General features: G+C 45.3%; 1 protein-coding gene across 2 annotated transcripts in view; it reads left to right on the top strand.

Annotated features, from left to right (window-relative positions):
• Positions 1 to 15,684, top strand: part of CREBBP (CREB binding protein) — a 160,403-nt gene that overhangs the window by 111,333 nt on the left and 33,386 nt on the right. The window contains exons 14-19 of one of the 2 annotated variants that reach the window (XM_023225832.2): positions 1,270 to 1,680; positions 2,885 to 3,064; positions 4,322 to 4,511; positions 13,084 to 13,202; positions 14,309 to 14,548; positions 14,979 to 15,067. In XM_023225832.2, the coding sequence (XP_023081600.1) occupies positions 1,270 to 1,680; positions 2,885 to 3,064; positions 4,322 to 4,511; positions 13,084 to 13,202; positions 14,309 to 14,548; positions 14,979 to 15,067 (1,229 nt within the window). Of the gene's footprint in view, positions 1 to 1,263; positions 1,681 to 2,884; positions 3,065 to 4,321; positions 4,512 to 13,083; positions 13,203 to 14,308; positions 14,549 to 14,978; positions 15,068 to 15,684 lie in introns of both variants that reach the window. The other variant, XM_023225831.2, reaches the window with a different exon arrangement.

Here is a 15,684-nt window from a genome sequence, read left to right as displayed (position 1 = left end):
CATGCCATTGCACTCCAGCCTGGCTGACAGAGAGAGATTCTGTGTTTAAAAAAAAAAAAAAAAAAAAAAGATTTTAACTTGAATGCCATTCCAAGTTGCATGATGAACTCCCTCACCATCCTCTCTGTGCCACCAGAGATATGAATCATTTATTTGTCCAGCATTTCCACACTGTAGACACTACCCGCCTGTTAGTCACTGAGTGTCCACCTTGGTTGTGAGATCCAAAAAATCTTGGTAAATACTAGGTTCCGTACTATCTGCAGTTTCAGTTATTCCAAGAATGGAGGTCTTGGAGTGTATCCAAGTGGATATGAGGGGACTGCTGTAGATGTATTTGTTTAAGCCATAAGTTTCAATGGTTATTTTAATTATATAAATCAGACTATAGGAAATGTGTATAGTTTTATCATTGTTGAGGAGTGCACGTTACAAGTGTATAACTCAATGAATTTTCACAAACAGAATACTCCCAAGAAAATGTGATTAAATTCCTATGCATTTGGCTGGGCACAGTGGCTCACCCCTGTAATCCCAGCACTTTGGGAGGCCAAGGTGGGAGGAACACTTGAGGTGAGGACTTCAAGACCAGCCTGGCCAACATGGCGAAACCCCATCCGTACTAAAAATACAAAAATTGTGCTGGTTGTGGTGGCTCACGCCTGTAATCCCAGCACTTTGGGAGGCCGAGGCGGGCAGATCACGAGGTCAGGAGATCAGGATCATCCTGGCTAACATGGCAAACCCCGTCTCTACTAAAAATACAAAAAATTAGCCAGGCGTGGTGGCGGGTGCCTGTAGTCCCAGCTACTAGGGAGGCTGAGGCGGGAGAATGGCGTGAACCCAGGAGGCGGAGCTTGCAGTGAGCCGAGATTGCACCACTGCACTCCAGCCTGGATGACAGAGCGGAGTCTCAAAAAATAAAAAAATAAATAAATAAATACTTAAAAATAAAAATACACATACAAAAACTAGCCGGGCATGGTGGTGGTCACCTGTAATCCCTGCTACTCAAAAAGCTGAGAAAGGAGAATTGCTTGAACCCGGGAGACGGAAGCTGCAGTGAGCCAAGATAGCACCATTGTATTCCAGCCTGGTGACAAGAGTGAAACTCTGTCTCAAAAAAAACAAGAAAAAAAAATTTATTTACATTTAAAAAAAAATTATTTACATTTTAAAAAATTTACATTTAATTTTTCAAATGTTTTGTCACATTTTCAAACGTGGGAAATAACTTTAACATACTCTGTCCATTTCTGGTAGGGACAGGTGCCTGGTGCTGCTCTTCCTAACCCTCTCAACATGCTGGGGCCTCAGGCCAGCCAGCTGCCTTGCCCTCCAGTGACACAGTCACCATTGCACCCAACACCGCCTCCTGCTTCCACGGCTGCTGGCATGCCATCTCTCCAGCACACAACACCACCTGGGATGACTCCTCCCCAGCCAGCAGCTCCTACTCAGCCATCAACTCCTGTGTCGTCTTCCGGGCAGACTCCCACCCCGACTCCTGGCTCAGTGCCCAGTGCTACCCAAACGCAGAGCACGCCTACAGTCCAAGCAGCAGCCCAGGCCCAGGTGACCCCGCAGCCTCAAACCCCAGTTCAGCCCCCGTCTGTGGCTACCCCTCAGTCGTCACAGCAACAGCCGACGCCTGTGCACGCCCAGCCTCCTGGCACACCAGTAAGCCTCTCTCTGTCTGCTGTTTTTGGGTCAAGACTCTTAGAAGATAATTTTCCCATAAAAATTGTCTGTCAGTCCAGGTGCAGTGGTTCACACCTGTAATTTCAGCACCTTGGGAGGACAAGGTGGGAGAATCGCTTGAGCTCATGAGTTCAAGACCAGCCTGGGCAACATAGTGAGACCTTGTCTCTGCAAAAAAAAAAAAAAATTTTAACTAGACAAGCATGGTGGTGTGTACCTGTATTCCTAGCCACTCAGAAGGCTTAGGTGGGAAGATCACTTGAGCCTAGCAGTTGCAGGTTACAGTGAGCCAAGATCTTGCCACTGTACTCTAGCCTGGGCTACAGAGCGAGGCATTGTCATCTTTTGTTTGTTTACCTAAAACTCCATTGAGGCTGGGCACAGTGGTTCACGCCTGTAATCCCACCACTTTGGGAGGCTGAGGCGGGTGGATCACCGGAGGTTAGGAGTTCGAGACCAGCCTGGCCAAAATTGTGAAACCTTGCCTCCACAAGAATTAGCCAGGCATGATGGCGGGTGCCTGTATTCCCAGCTACTCAGGAGGCTGAGGCGGGAGAATCTCCTGAGCCTAGGAGGCAGAAATTGTATTGAGCCGAGATCATGCCATTGCACTCCAGCCTAGGTGACAGAGTGAGACTCCGTCTCAAAAAGAAAAACAACTCCATTGAGTGAGAATTTGCAAGTTAGGAATTCTTTTAGTGGTTCCTTCTTGTAATGTTCATTTACTCCCCCAGCACCTGTGTTCCTATCGTTCACACAGATTGGGTAACACTCTGGCTTTGAGTAGGCGCTTGATTTCCCTCCCTTCAGATGTGCTTAGACGTTCATAATTCAGCCTTTTACCATACACGTTAACCACCGTATTGAAGGGAATTAATTTCAAAATATGAAGTTTCATGATTTAGCTAGAAAACTTCGAGAAAATAATTTTATATCAAAGTTTGAAAAGCTCTGCTGTTTCCTCTGCCTTTGTGGCAAGACCTGAGTTGTGCCTCTGGCTGCTGTTACCTCCCTCTAGAACTCGTTCCTACTTTCACCTCCGTTCTTTGGTTTCACAGAAGGGCACCTGCTGGATCAGTATTGAGAAGTCTTAACGGGAAATTGTAGGTTGCATGAGCAGCATAGTTGAAGATCATTTATGTTGCCTTGCTTACTGAAGTCAGTGCTTTTGGTTTTTTCACAGCTTTCCCAGGCAGCAGCCAGCATTGATAACAGGGTCCCTACCCCCTCCTCGGTGGCCAGTGCAGAAACCAATTCCCAGCAGCCAGGACCTGACGTACCTGTGCTGGAAATGAAGGCGGAGACCCAGACGGAGGACACTGAGCCCGATCCTGGTGAATCCAAAGGGGAGCCCAGGTCTGAGGTGGGTGCCACTCCCTAGGAATATGTTGATGGCTGTGTGTCGCAACTTCCGCCAGGTGTCCTTGGGCGAGGCTTGGAGCCTGCCATGGGTATCCCCGACTTTAGTTAAAATATTCTGGTTGAATGTGGATTCAGGGTTCAGTATGTAGGAAACTGATTTAAAACTGCTTGGTTTTTTCATTTTTAAATGTGAGAGGTGGGTTTATTTTGCCAGAAATGAAGAATACTGGCCTATATTTGAAATATTTGAATCATCCAACAGCCTTTTATTTGATGTCCTCCGTTCATTTCTAGTTCTGCAGAGGTAGACTACATAAGGGGTGGTGGATTCATTTACTAATTAACCTATGGCAGAAGCTGAAAACTGGCAGACCGTGGGCTGGATCCAGCCTGTAAATGTGTTTGGCCCACACAATACCTTAAAAATCAGGAAATTGCAAATAAAACTCTAGATTTCTGGCTTTTCCTGAAAAATGAGATGCTTTCAGCATTGTGCCTGCATCCCTGTGTGACAACAGTCTGGTTGTTAACACCAACCGTGTTGGGCTCTTCAGTTAGCCACAGTCCCCAGTGCTCCTTCCTGTCTCATACCACACCTCCTGCCTCTGAAAAGGACTTTTGGTCCCTGCCCCAGCTTTCAAGGAGATTCTTATTCCAAATTAAGAAATATCTGTATGTGAAAAATCTGAGTATGTGCAATTTTTAAAGCACTTCTACATTTAAAAACTTTTAAATTAGACTGGGCATTGTGGCTCATGCCTGTAATCCCAGCACTTTGGGAGGCCGAGGTGGGTGGATCACTTGAGGTCAGGAGTTTGAGACTAGCCTGGCCAACATGATGAAACCCCATCTCTACCAAAAATACAAAAAATTAGCCAAGCGTGTTGACACGCACCTGTAATCCTAGCTACTCGGGAGGCTGGGGCAGGAGAATTGCTTGAAGCCAGGAGGCGGAGGTTGCAGTGAGCGAAGATCATGCCACTGCACTCCAGCCTGGGTGTCAGACTCCAGCTCAAGAAAAAAAAGAAAATCACTTTTAAATTTAGGACCATAATTGCACTGACTCTGTATTGAAGTGACTTAATGAACACTAAGTACTTTATTTCTTCTTCTGAAAGAGAAGAGGAATCATAAATGCAACTCTGACTAGAGGAAAGTTTTAACAAACTCATCTTAGGCTTGTAAGAGCCTTCCAGTGAGGCTAAGGTAACATAAAAGTGTTTAATATTCGTATGTTATCTGTAATGTTTTTCTCAAGATGATGGAGGAGGATTTGCAAGGAGCTTCCCAAGTTAAAGAAGAAACAGACCCAGCAGAGCAGAAATCAGAACCAATGGAAGTGGATGAAAAGAAACCTGAAGTGAAAGTAGAAGTTAAAGAGGAAGAAGAGAGTAGCACTAACGGCACAGCCTCTCAGTCAACATCTCCTTCGCAGCCACGCAAAAAAAGTAGGCTGTTTATTCATTACCTTACTAAACCATGCTGCTTTTCCACGGTGTTGGGATTCCACGTGGAGGATTAGAAGCTAAAGTAGAAACATAATTCTATCTGCCCTTTTACCTTTTTTGCCTGCCATTCCACAGACTTCCCCTTGCAGAAGTACTGAGGCTGAGCAGGACCCCAGCCCTGTGCCTGTGGGGCTCATGGTGGGAGTGAGAGATGAGCTACGGCTCTGAGGCCACCCTGGCTGCAGAGCTGTCTTCTGAGATGGTACTGGCAGTGGCCAGGGTTGAAATGTGTCTGGGTCCTTGAGCAGGCTAAGGAGCTTGGCTTTACTCATAAAAGTATAAAGAACCAGTGATGTATGTGAGTAGAAAAATAACCAAAAAAGCCATAATTTAAGGAAAATGATCATTATGACAACCAAGGGGTGAGCTGAAGGCAGTTTTCTGCTGGTGCAGTGAGGAAGCTGAGCATGCAGAGTGAGGGGCAGGGTGGCGCCTAGGGACCCCGTGTAGGGAGACATGGGGAGGGGTAGGTTAGGCAACTTTGCCGTCTGAGATGTGTGGGATAAGCCCGCCTCACAGTGGAAGTTGGATGGAATCCATTTGAGATGTATCCAAAGTAAAGAGATAACAAGGTATCAGAAAATTGTCAAGTGAACCTTAGAAATGGGAGTTGGGACTCAGAAAGTCCAAGGCTGCCGATGACACTTTTGGGAAAGATTGCAGAGAACTGGTAGAGACTGAGACCGTGTTACTCTGTGGCTGGAAGGGACCCTCGAGAGTGTGGAGTACAGTGAATCTGAGGGCTCTTCATGCTCTTAGAATTGAGGCCCCAGAGAATTGTTGTTTGTGTGGATGATCTATCATTGCTTACTCTGTTGGAAATTAAAGTTGAGAAATTTGAGTACAGTGGCTCACACCTATAATCCCAGCACTTTGGGAGGCCTTGATGGGAGGTTTGCTTGATGCCGGGAATTCAAAACCAGCCTGAGCAAACATAGCAAGACTCCATCTCTACAAAAATAAAATAAAATTAGCTAAGTGTGGTGGTGCACGCTCCTTGAGAAGCGGAAGCGGCAGAATCACCTGAGCCTGTGAGTTTGAGGCTGCAGTGAGCCCAGATCATATCACTGCACTCTAGCCTAGGAGACAAAGTAAGATTATTGTCTCAAAAAAAAGAGAAAAAAGTTTAAATATTTAGTTCATTTAAAATAGTCTGTTACATGGCACCCATAGAAAACATTTATATGAAAAATAATTTTTCCAAAACAAAAATGAGTAAGAATAATGATGTTATTAAGGGCATCTGCCTTTGCATTTACTGTGTTGTGATTGGTTGTTTTGGTTGAAGTGTATGAAGAAAATCCTGTAGTTGGTAAGGGGAGAAGTATTTTCATAGCCCTTTCAGCTGATTATGGATGGTCTTTGATACTATACCAAAATTAAACCAGTGAAAGTTTCTTAAAGGTTAGTTACGACATTGAACCAGAATCTGTAGCACTGGATTTTTCATACTCTGTGACATTAGAATCCATTGATCCATCTTGTACTTGGAATGGATGGTTTGTGCTTGCATTTTTTTTTTTTTCAATTGACACTAAGTTCTGCAGATTTTCCATATGTTAACATATTTCACTATACAGTGTAAAAAAAAAAAACACATTCGTTAATACCACCATCAGTCTCTTCAAACAAGTCTTATCAACTTTGAAAAGCAGGGCGTGTATGGTGGTTCACGCCTGTAGTCTCAGCATTTTGGGAGGCTGGGGGGGAAAGTTTGCTTGAGCCCAGGAATTCAGGGTCTATGATTGCACCACTGCACTCTAGCCTGGAGCTCAGGAGTTCAAGACCAGCCTAGGCAACATGGCAAAACCTAATCTCTATTAAAAAAAAAAAAAAAATTAGCTGTGCTTGGGTAGTGCATGCCTGTAGCTTCAGCTACTCAAGATGTTGATGTGGGAGAATCACCTGAGCCTGGGAGGTCAAAGATGCAGTGAGCCATGATCATGCCACTGTACTCCAGCCTGGGTGACAGAGTGAGGCCCTGTCTCAAAAAGTAATAGTAATAATAAATTTTGAGACGATGTCAAGCCCGTGTACAAGTTTTCCAAAACATTTGATTTTTTAATGAAAGTCCAAATTTTATCATTGGCAACAAATACTGTCAGTTGTCCTTGAAGTAACTGGCCCTCTTTGTTCATTTCTGAGAAAATGTCTGACATATAACTAGAGTTAGTAACGATAGCTTACCTCTCAGTCATTCTTGAAAGTTTTAAGGAGTCCATGAGGGCAAGCAGCTACTTCAACTGTAAATTCCGACACTTGCACAAGTACTGCCTCCTAATGTGGCCACTGTGCATATGCAGCAGACATCTTTTATTCTGAATATTTCATCACACAGACTAAAAGACATGTACCAGGAGGCCGGGCGCAGTGGCTCACGCCTGTAATGCCAGCATTTTGGGAGGCTGAGGTTCACGAGGTCAGGAGGTCAAGACCATCCTGGCTAACACGGTGTCAGGAGATCAAGACCATCCTGGCTAACACGGTGTAACCACGTCTCTACTAAACAAAATACAAAAAATTAGCCAGGCGTGGTGGCAGGCGCCTGTAGTCCCAGCTACTCCGGAGACTGAAGCAGGAGAATGGCGTGAACCCGGGAGGCAGAGGTTGCAGTGAGCCGAGATCGCGCTACTGCACTCCAGCCTGGGCGACAGAGTGAGACTCCATTTCAAAAAAAAAAAAAAAAAAAAGATGAAAGATGTACCAAAGGCTGAGCTTTAATACAAGGAATACTTCTTACCACCTCATCAAGAATATTTTTTCGGCCAGGTGTGGTAGCTCACGTCTGTAATCTCAGCACTTTGGAAGGCCAAAGTGGGAGGATCACTTGAAGCCAGGAGTTCAAGACCAGCCTGAGCAACATAGTAAGACCCTGTCTCTGCAAAAAATTAAAAATTAGCCAAGTGTGGTGGTGCATGCCTGTAGTCCTGGTTACTTAGGAGGCTGAGGCAGCAGGATCACTTGAGCTCAGGGGTCCAAGGCTACAGCAAGCTGTGATGGCACTGTTGGACTCCAACCTGGACAACAGAGCAAGGCCCTATCTCACAAATAAATTAACTAAGAAATGAGTGGGCACAGTGGCTCCCACCTATAATCCCAGCTCTTTGGGAGGCCAAGACAGGAGGATCACATACAGCCAGGAGTTCAAGACCAGCCTGGGCAATGTAGTAAGACCCTGTCTCTATAAAACAATTTAAAAACTAGCCAGGTGTGGTAGTGCACCTGTGGTCCCAGTGGCTCAGGAGGCTGAGGTGGGAGGATTGCTTGAGCCCAGGAGGTTGAGGCTGCAGTGAACCATGATTGTGCCAGTGCATTCTAGCCTGGATGAGAGAGTGAGACCCTGTCTCAAAAATAAAGAATACTTTTTCTTGGCCGGAAGCAGTGGCTCATGCCTGTAATCCAAGGACTTTGGGAGGCTAAGGCAGGAGGGATACTTGAGGCCAGGAGTTCAAACCATCCTGGGCAACATAGCAAGAACCCATCTCTACAAAAAAAAAAAAAAATTTTTTTAAACAAATTTTCTTAAGCATGGCTGGTATTTTTTTCTTGGGACTGTACAGCAGCAGCAGTGTATGATAACAATAGAGTTTGATGATGTTGGCTTTCTTTTCCTTTGCTTTTGCATTTTAGCCGGGTGTGGCAGCATTCACCTGTAGTCCCAGCTAGCTACTCAGGAGTCTGAGGCAGGAGAATCACTTGAACCCAGGAGGCGCAGATTGCAGTGAGCCGAGATCACGCCACTGTGCTGCAGCCTGGGCAATGGAGTGAGACTCCCATCTCAAAAAAAAAATAGATTGCTTTTTCCCATCTGTGCAGATGTCTGACGTAGTGCAAAAGGCAAATGATGATCTAGTGTTGTAGAAGTTGTTTTAGGCCGGGCGCAGGGCTCACACCTGTAACCCCAGCACTTTGGGAGGCCAAGGTGGGCAGATCACCTGAGCTCAGGCATTCCAGACCAGCCTGGCCAGCATGGCGAAACCCTGTCTCTACTAAAAATACAAAAATTAGTTGGGCATGGTGGCGCATGCCTGTAATCCCAGCTACTTGGGAGGCTGAGGCAGAAGAATCACTTGAACCGGGGAGGCGGAGGTTGCAGTGAGCCGAGATGGTGCCATTGCACTCCAGACTGGGCAACAAGCGAGAAACTTCATCTCAAAACAAAACCAAATTGTTTCAAGCTGGGCATTGGGGGTCACACCTGCAATTCCAGCACTTTTGGAGGATCACTTGAGGCCCAGAGTTCAAGACCAGCCTGGGCAACATGGTGAGACCGTGTGTCTAGAGAAAAAATAAAAATATAGCTGGTTGTGGTGGTACACGCTTATAGTCCTTGCTACTCATGAGGCAAAGTTAGGAGAGTTGCTTGAGCCTAGAAGGTCAAGGTTGCATTGAGCTGTGATTATACTGCTGTACTCCAGAAGACCTCGTCTCAAAAAAAAAAAAAGTGGTTTCAGTTTTGATGAAATAATTTTCATCTTACAGTACATAGATAACTGGAGCACCTAAAATGTGACCAGGGTGGCCGGGCATGGTGGCTCATTCCCAAATCCCAGCACTTTGGGAGGCCAAGGTAGGCGGATCACGAGGTCAGGAGATCAAGACCATCCTGGCTAACATGGTGAAACCCCGTCTCTACTAAAAATACAAAAAATGAGCCAGGTGTGGTGGCGGGCGCCTGTAGTCCCAGCTACTTGGGAGGCTGAGGCAGGAGAATGGTGTGAACCTAGGAGGCAAAGCTTGCAGTGAGCCAACATCGTGCCACTGCACTCCAGCCTGGGCAACAGAGCAAGACTCTGTCTCAAAAAAAAAAAAAAAAAAGTGACCTGAGGAACTGAGTTTTTATTTTTTGTAATATTACTCATTTGGTGGGGACTGGGATATGAGACAGCAGCCTCCAAGGGCTTGAGAGACGCGTTTTTGGGAGCTTCTGGTGCGCTGCAGCAACCCTGCTGCGTGGAGCAGGTCCTCGGGCCAGAGGAGGGGAGTGGTGCAGTTCACACACACTCCTGACTTCACTTCTGCACATATGGGATCTTCTTACAGAAAGGTGGTGGTGAAGACAGGAGTTTGAAAATGCTCTCCTCGGCCGGGTGCGGTGGCTCACGCCTGTACGAGATCGCACCACTGCGCTCCAGCCTGGGCAAGGGTGAGACTCCGTCTCAAAAAAAAAAAAAAAGAGAGAAAATGTTCTCCTCAGCAGGGAATTTGAATAGTTATTTAATGAATGAATAAATGGTCAACCAAGGTGACACTTGTTTCAGGCCCTGTCACTCCCGATTACCAGTGGGGCGGTGATGGGGTCTAGAACAGGGTCTGCAGGCCTTCTCCGTGCAGCGGCCTAGTGGTCCATGCTGTGGGCTTTGTGCATCCTGAGGCCTCTGTTACCACTCCTCAGTGCTGCCACTGTGGCGCGGAGGCAGCTACAGATCCTATATGAACGAATCAGCATAGCTATGCACCAATAAAGCTGTATTTTTGGAGACTAACACTTGAATTTTGTGTGATTTTCACATGTCATGAAATAGTATTCTTTTCTTTTTTTTCTGCCAAACGTTAAAGAATGTGAAATCCATTGTTAGTTCTGGGGCCATACAGAAAAGCAAGCAGCTGGCCACATTTGGCCTGTTGGTTATAGTTTGCCAACCCCTCATTTAGAGAAATCAAAAGGCTATTCGTTACATAATTGTTTTCTTATGAAGAGTTATTCAATGACTACCAAATGCTACTTCATCTCTGCATAAAACAGAAGAAAGGAGTTAGTGTAAAGCAAGGATATGTGTTTCTGTTGCTTCTGAAGGGCACATCTGCACCCTAGACCAGGCCTTTGCACTTTCAAGTGCTGGGGACCGTGTGCTTGGGGGTTGCCCAGACCTCAAGCCGCTGTCGGAGGTCTGAAGCAGCCAGGTGCCCTAGAGAGGAGGTGGTGTCTGTGGAGGTTGGTCAAGAGTCTGGATCCTCGGCTCTGATGGGAATGAGCCCTGAGGCATGTTCTTGGTGCGCCTGTTTTCATCTCTAAAGTGAGCCTGTTAAACAAATGGGTTTTTCCTTCAAATTTTAACTTTTGCTTTCACCAGTTAGGAATCAGATGGCGCTTTCCAGAATTTGTCAAGTTAGACCATCTCCACCCCACACAAAATTGATGGCAGACCATGTACCTGATACTTGCCCCTTCCTAACTGGAACTTTAAATGTTTACCATATTTTATTGTGATTTTTAAATTACAGTTTCCCACTTATCTGTTGTAAGAAATCTTTTTAGCCGGGGGCGGTGGCTCACACCTGTAATCCCAGCACTTTGGGAGGCTGAGGAGAGCAGATCACCTGAGGTCGGGAGTTCGAGACCAGGCTGACCAACATGGAGAAACCCAGTCTCTACTAAAAATAAAAAATTAGCTGGGTGTGGTGGCACACGCCTGTAATGCCAACTACTCAGAAGGCCGAGGCAGGAGAATTGCTTGAACCCGGGAGGCGGAGATTGCAGTGAACTGAGTTCACGCCACTGCACTCCAGCCTAGGCAACAAGAGCAAAACTCCATTTCAAAAAAAAAAAAAAGTCTTTTCAAGATACAAAAAACAGACCAGGCCCCAGTGGCTCATACTTATAATCTTATTGCTTTGAGAGGCTGGAATCACTTGAGGCTGAGAGTTCAATACCACCAACCTGGGCAACATAGTGATACCACAAGATCACTTGAGCCCAGGAGTTAGTGGATACAGTGGCTGTGATGGTGCCACATTGCACTCCAGCCTGGGCGACGGAGCAGGACTCTGTCTCTGAAAATATAAAATGAGCTGGCCATGATAACTAGGCACAATGGCTCGTGCCTGTAATCCCAGCACTTTAGAAGGCCAGGGCAGGTGGATCATTTGAGGTCAGGAGTTTGAGACCAGCCTGGCCAACATGGTGAAATCCCATCTCTACTAAAAATACAAAAATCAGCTGGGCGTGGTGGTGGGCACCTGTAATTCCAGCTGCTCGGGAGGCTGACGCAGGAGAATCACTTGAACCCAGGAGGCAGAGATTGCTGTGAGCCAAGATCGTACCACTGCACTCCAGCCTGGGTGAGAGAGCAAAACTCTGTCTCAAAAAAACCTGGGCGTGATAGCTCAATGCCCGTAACCTCAGCACTTCTGAAGGCTGAGGCAGGGGGAAATGCTTGAGCTCAGGAGTTCAAGACCAGCCTGGACAACATAGTGAGACCTCATCTCCGCAAAAAAATTTAAAAATGAGTCAGGCATGGTAGCACACACCTGTAGTCCCAGTTACTCCCGAGACTGAGGCAGGAGGATGACTTGAACCTGGGAGATTGAAGCTGCAGTGAGCTGAGATGATGCCAGGGTCCCCCAACCTGGGCAACAGAGTGAGACTTTGTCTCAAAAATAATAAATTAAAAATTAGAAGAACACAAAGAAAAAAATACATGTCAGTTATAAGCTAAGGCATCAGAACGCCTGAGACAACTTTGCCTCCAGTTTCTTCTCTGTGTGAGTGAACATGAGTCAGGTGGGGTTATGACACGCCGACTGCTGACTGGCCGGTCTCCCATACCGAACAGCTTCCCCAGCACCTGTTCCCATACTCATTGAGGGTTTGTATGAATGTACCTTCTTGAATGTATTTGGCAGCCAGTATTTATGTTTGTATTAGTGACAACAGAAAGTGTAGTAGGCAGTGAGGTGGCTGAATGGTTGGAGAAATTGGCATTAGTAAATGTGGAAGTAAGCAATATGGAACTTTTTATTAAAATGCTTTATTTTGTATCTCTATTACTGTTTACATTTATGAAATTCAAAACCATTTGTCTCTAGTGGCCTGAATTTAATTTAGCCAAGAATAAAAAAACTTTCCTCAGAGGATCTTTTAAGGTCCCTTCCAATGAAGTGACTTTTTTTTTTTTTTTTTTGAGACAGAGTTTTGCTCTCGTTGCCCAGGCTGGAGTGCAGTGGCGCGATCTCGGCTCACTGCAACCTCCATCTCCTGGGTTCAAGCGATTCTCCTGTCTCAGCCTCTCGAGTAGCTGGGCTTATAGGCCCCTCCCACACACACGGCTAATTTTGTGTTTTTAGTAAATACAGGGTTTCACTACATTGGTCAGGCTGGTCTTGAACTCCTAACCTCAGGTGATCTGCCCGCCTCAGTCTCTCAAAGTGCTGGGATTACAGATGTGAGCCACCATGTCTAGCTTGAAATGGCTTTATTTACCACCCAGTTTGATGAATGAGACAGATTTGGGAGTTAGCTTTACTTTCTTTTTCAGCAAGTTTTTAAATGTTGGAAACCTTTCATAGAACATGCAAATTTCTCATATTTTGCCTCTGAACCTGAACGCAGTTCTGACACTAGTGCGTTTTCAGAAGCTTTAGTCCTTATGGTGATGGATGAGAGCCCCTCGAGTGCCTTAGGAGCATCGTGGTTGCGACATCACAGCAACCAGGATTCCGTTTTAAATGTGAGGTAGGAGGGATCTGAGCACCTTTTACAGAGTGTCTTTTCTTGATGTTTTCTCTGCAGTCTTTAAACCAGAGGAGTTACGCCAGGCCCTGATGCCGACCCTAGAAGCGCTGTATCGACAGGACCCAGAGTCATTACCTTTCCGGCAGCCTGTAGATCCCCAGCTCCTTGGAATTCCAGTAAGTTAATTCATAAAATTAGATTATAACTTTGCCGGTGTGACTTTGGAGTGTCCATTGTTTTATCTCTTGAAATTAGATTAAATAATCCCCCTGCCTTGAAGATTGTTCTCCTAATATAAAAAACTGTTGTCTGTTAACAGTTATCAATGAAAGTGTTTATTTTGTTTGATTTCACTTGTTCATGAAGCCCCGGTCCTTGGAGGGGTGCACTGAAGCAAGGGAAGCACATGCCCCTGAGACTTCATTTTATATTTGGATCCTTGTGTCACTTTTGTCTGAAAGAATTTGTGAACATCAACTGTAAAAAGATATTTAGGCTTCTCTCTTTTGTATTCCTGGATAGTCTTGCAAAGGCCATGGGGACCCAGCAGATTCTATGTAGCAGTAATTACTAGCTTTGTGTTTATATTTGTCTTGGAATTTCATTTTGCTTGCCAGGATCAAGAGTGAATATCTAGAAATACACACAGTTTGATAAACTGGCTCACTATTTTAATTCAGTGGATTAAAGATCTATTTTAAAAATTTTCTGGCCGGGCGCGGTGGCTCAAGCCTGTAATCCCAGCACTTTGGGAGGCCGAGACGGGCGGATCACGAGGTCAGGAGATCGAGACCATCCTGGCTAACACGGTGAAACCCCGTCTCTACTAAAAAAATACAAAAAAACTAGCTGGGCGAGGTGGCGGGCGCCTGTAGTCCCAGCTACTCGGGAGGCTGAGGCAGGAGAATGGCGTAAACCCCGGAGGCGGAGCTTGCAGTGAGCTGAGATCTGGCCACTGCAGTCCAGCCTGGGCGACAGAGCAAGACTCTGTCTCAAAAAAAAAAAAAAAAAAAAATTTCTGTTTGAAGTATCTTTTAACAGTTTTTCTTTATCTTTGCCTTTGAAGTATTATAATGTGATCATACCTGAAAATACTAATTATACTTTTAGTGAGTAAAATCAGTTGCATCAGAGGTTATTTTCTTTTCATTTCCCATTTTTTACTGTTGGGAATGGAAGTTATTTTGGTACTTCTGTTTCTATTATTTTAAATCAAAGCTGCCAAATATGACTGGCATTTGGATGTTGGGGGATTCCCTGAGACCATTGTTTTTTTTAAAAGGATTATTTTGACATCGTAAAGAATCCCATGGACCTCTCCACCATCAAGCGGAAGCTGGACACAGGGCAATACCAAGAGCCCTGGCAGTACGTGGACGACGTCTGGCTCATGTTCAACAATGCCTGGCTCTATAATCGCAAGACATCCCGAGTCTATAAGTTCTGCAGTAAGCTTGCAGAGGTCTTTGAGCAGGAAATTGACCCAGTCATGCAGTCCCTTGGATATTGCTGTGGACGCAAGGTACAGTTTTAAGTTTTTCCAGAAAGTGAATTTTCCTAGTTAATCCAGCCAGAGGGGTGTTATGCTAATACGAGACCACACCTGTGTACTGGGAGTGCATATGTGCAGTCTGCTGTCTGGTGACACAGTTGATGCCTAAAGTGATGTGATGGGTGATCAGAGCTGGGTGTACAGGCGCTTACTGAGGGAGGCCATGAGGAAGCATTTCTGGCTGTCCCTCTGCCCATGGTACCTGTCTGTAATAAATGTCTCTTAGAGCCAGTTGTATCACATGCTATCCCAAAATGTCTTTAAAGCTACTAAAATTGTTAGAAAACTATCTAACATACTCACAGAGATAATTTACTAGTCTCTATAGTAGACTAGAACGTTATAGGACAGTAAATGGAATGTATTTTTATATAAAAGTATTTCTCCTTTATTTTTGCAGTATGAGTTTTCCCCACAGACTTTGTGCTGCTATGGGAAGCAGCTGTGTACCATTCCTCGCGATGCTGCCTACTACAGCTATCAGAATAGGTAAGCGTCAAGCAGCATCCTGCATTGTGTCTTAGGGCAAGGCACATTCATCTGGGTATAGTCTGTGTACATTATTTCTTTCCTGAAGTTCCAATAAAAAGTGGCCCAATTTCAGGCCGGGTGTGGTGGCTCACGCCTGTAATCCCAGCACTTTGGGAGGCTGAGGTGGGAGGATCGCTTGAGCCCAGGAGTTACGTTATCAGCCTTGGCAACATAGCGAGACCCCCATCTCTATTTGAGAAAAAGAAAAGTAGCTCAATTTCAGTGTCTTGTTAGTCACACGGATAGGCCCATGGCCTCTTAGTTATAAAGCATACTTTTATAGTGTAAAAACTGTAACCTCTGAGTCACGTCTTGCTGTACTACTTAATTAGGTACGTTCTTTCTTCAGCCATGCCTGTTCTAAAACGCAACCCTAGAAGCAAGCGTCTGAAGTTGAGAGTAACTCTGATAAAGGTTGGCATGCCTTTTTTAAGTCAACATTTTTTAAGATGTTCATAGAGTAGAAAATGTGGATTTTACTATTCTGCCTGCAAATATTTGCCTGGGTAATTTGGCCAGGTCAGTCTCATGGAAAGATTTGCACGAGTGCTACTTCCTTTGAGGCAGAGGAAAAG

The sequence above is a fragment of the Piliocolobus tephrosceles genome, chromosome 17 (genome assembly GCF_002776525.5).
Source record: "Piliocolobus tephrosceles isolate RC106 chromosome 17, ASM277652v3, whole genome shotgun sequence".
In the NCBI taxonomy this organism is placed as follows: domain Eukaryota; kingdom Metazoa; phylum Chordata; class Mammalia; order Primates; family Cercopithecidae; genus Piliocolobus; species Piliocolobus tephrosceles.
This window is presented reverse-complemented; position numbering and strand designations above follow the sequence as displayed.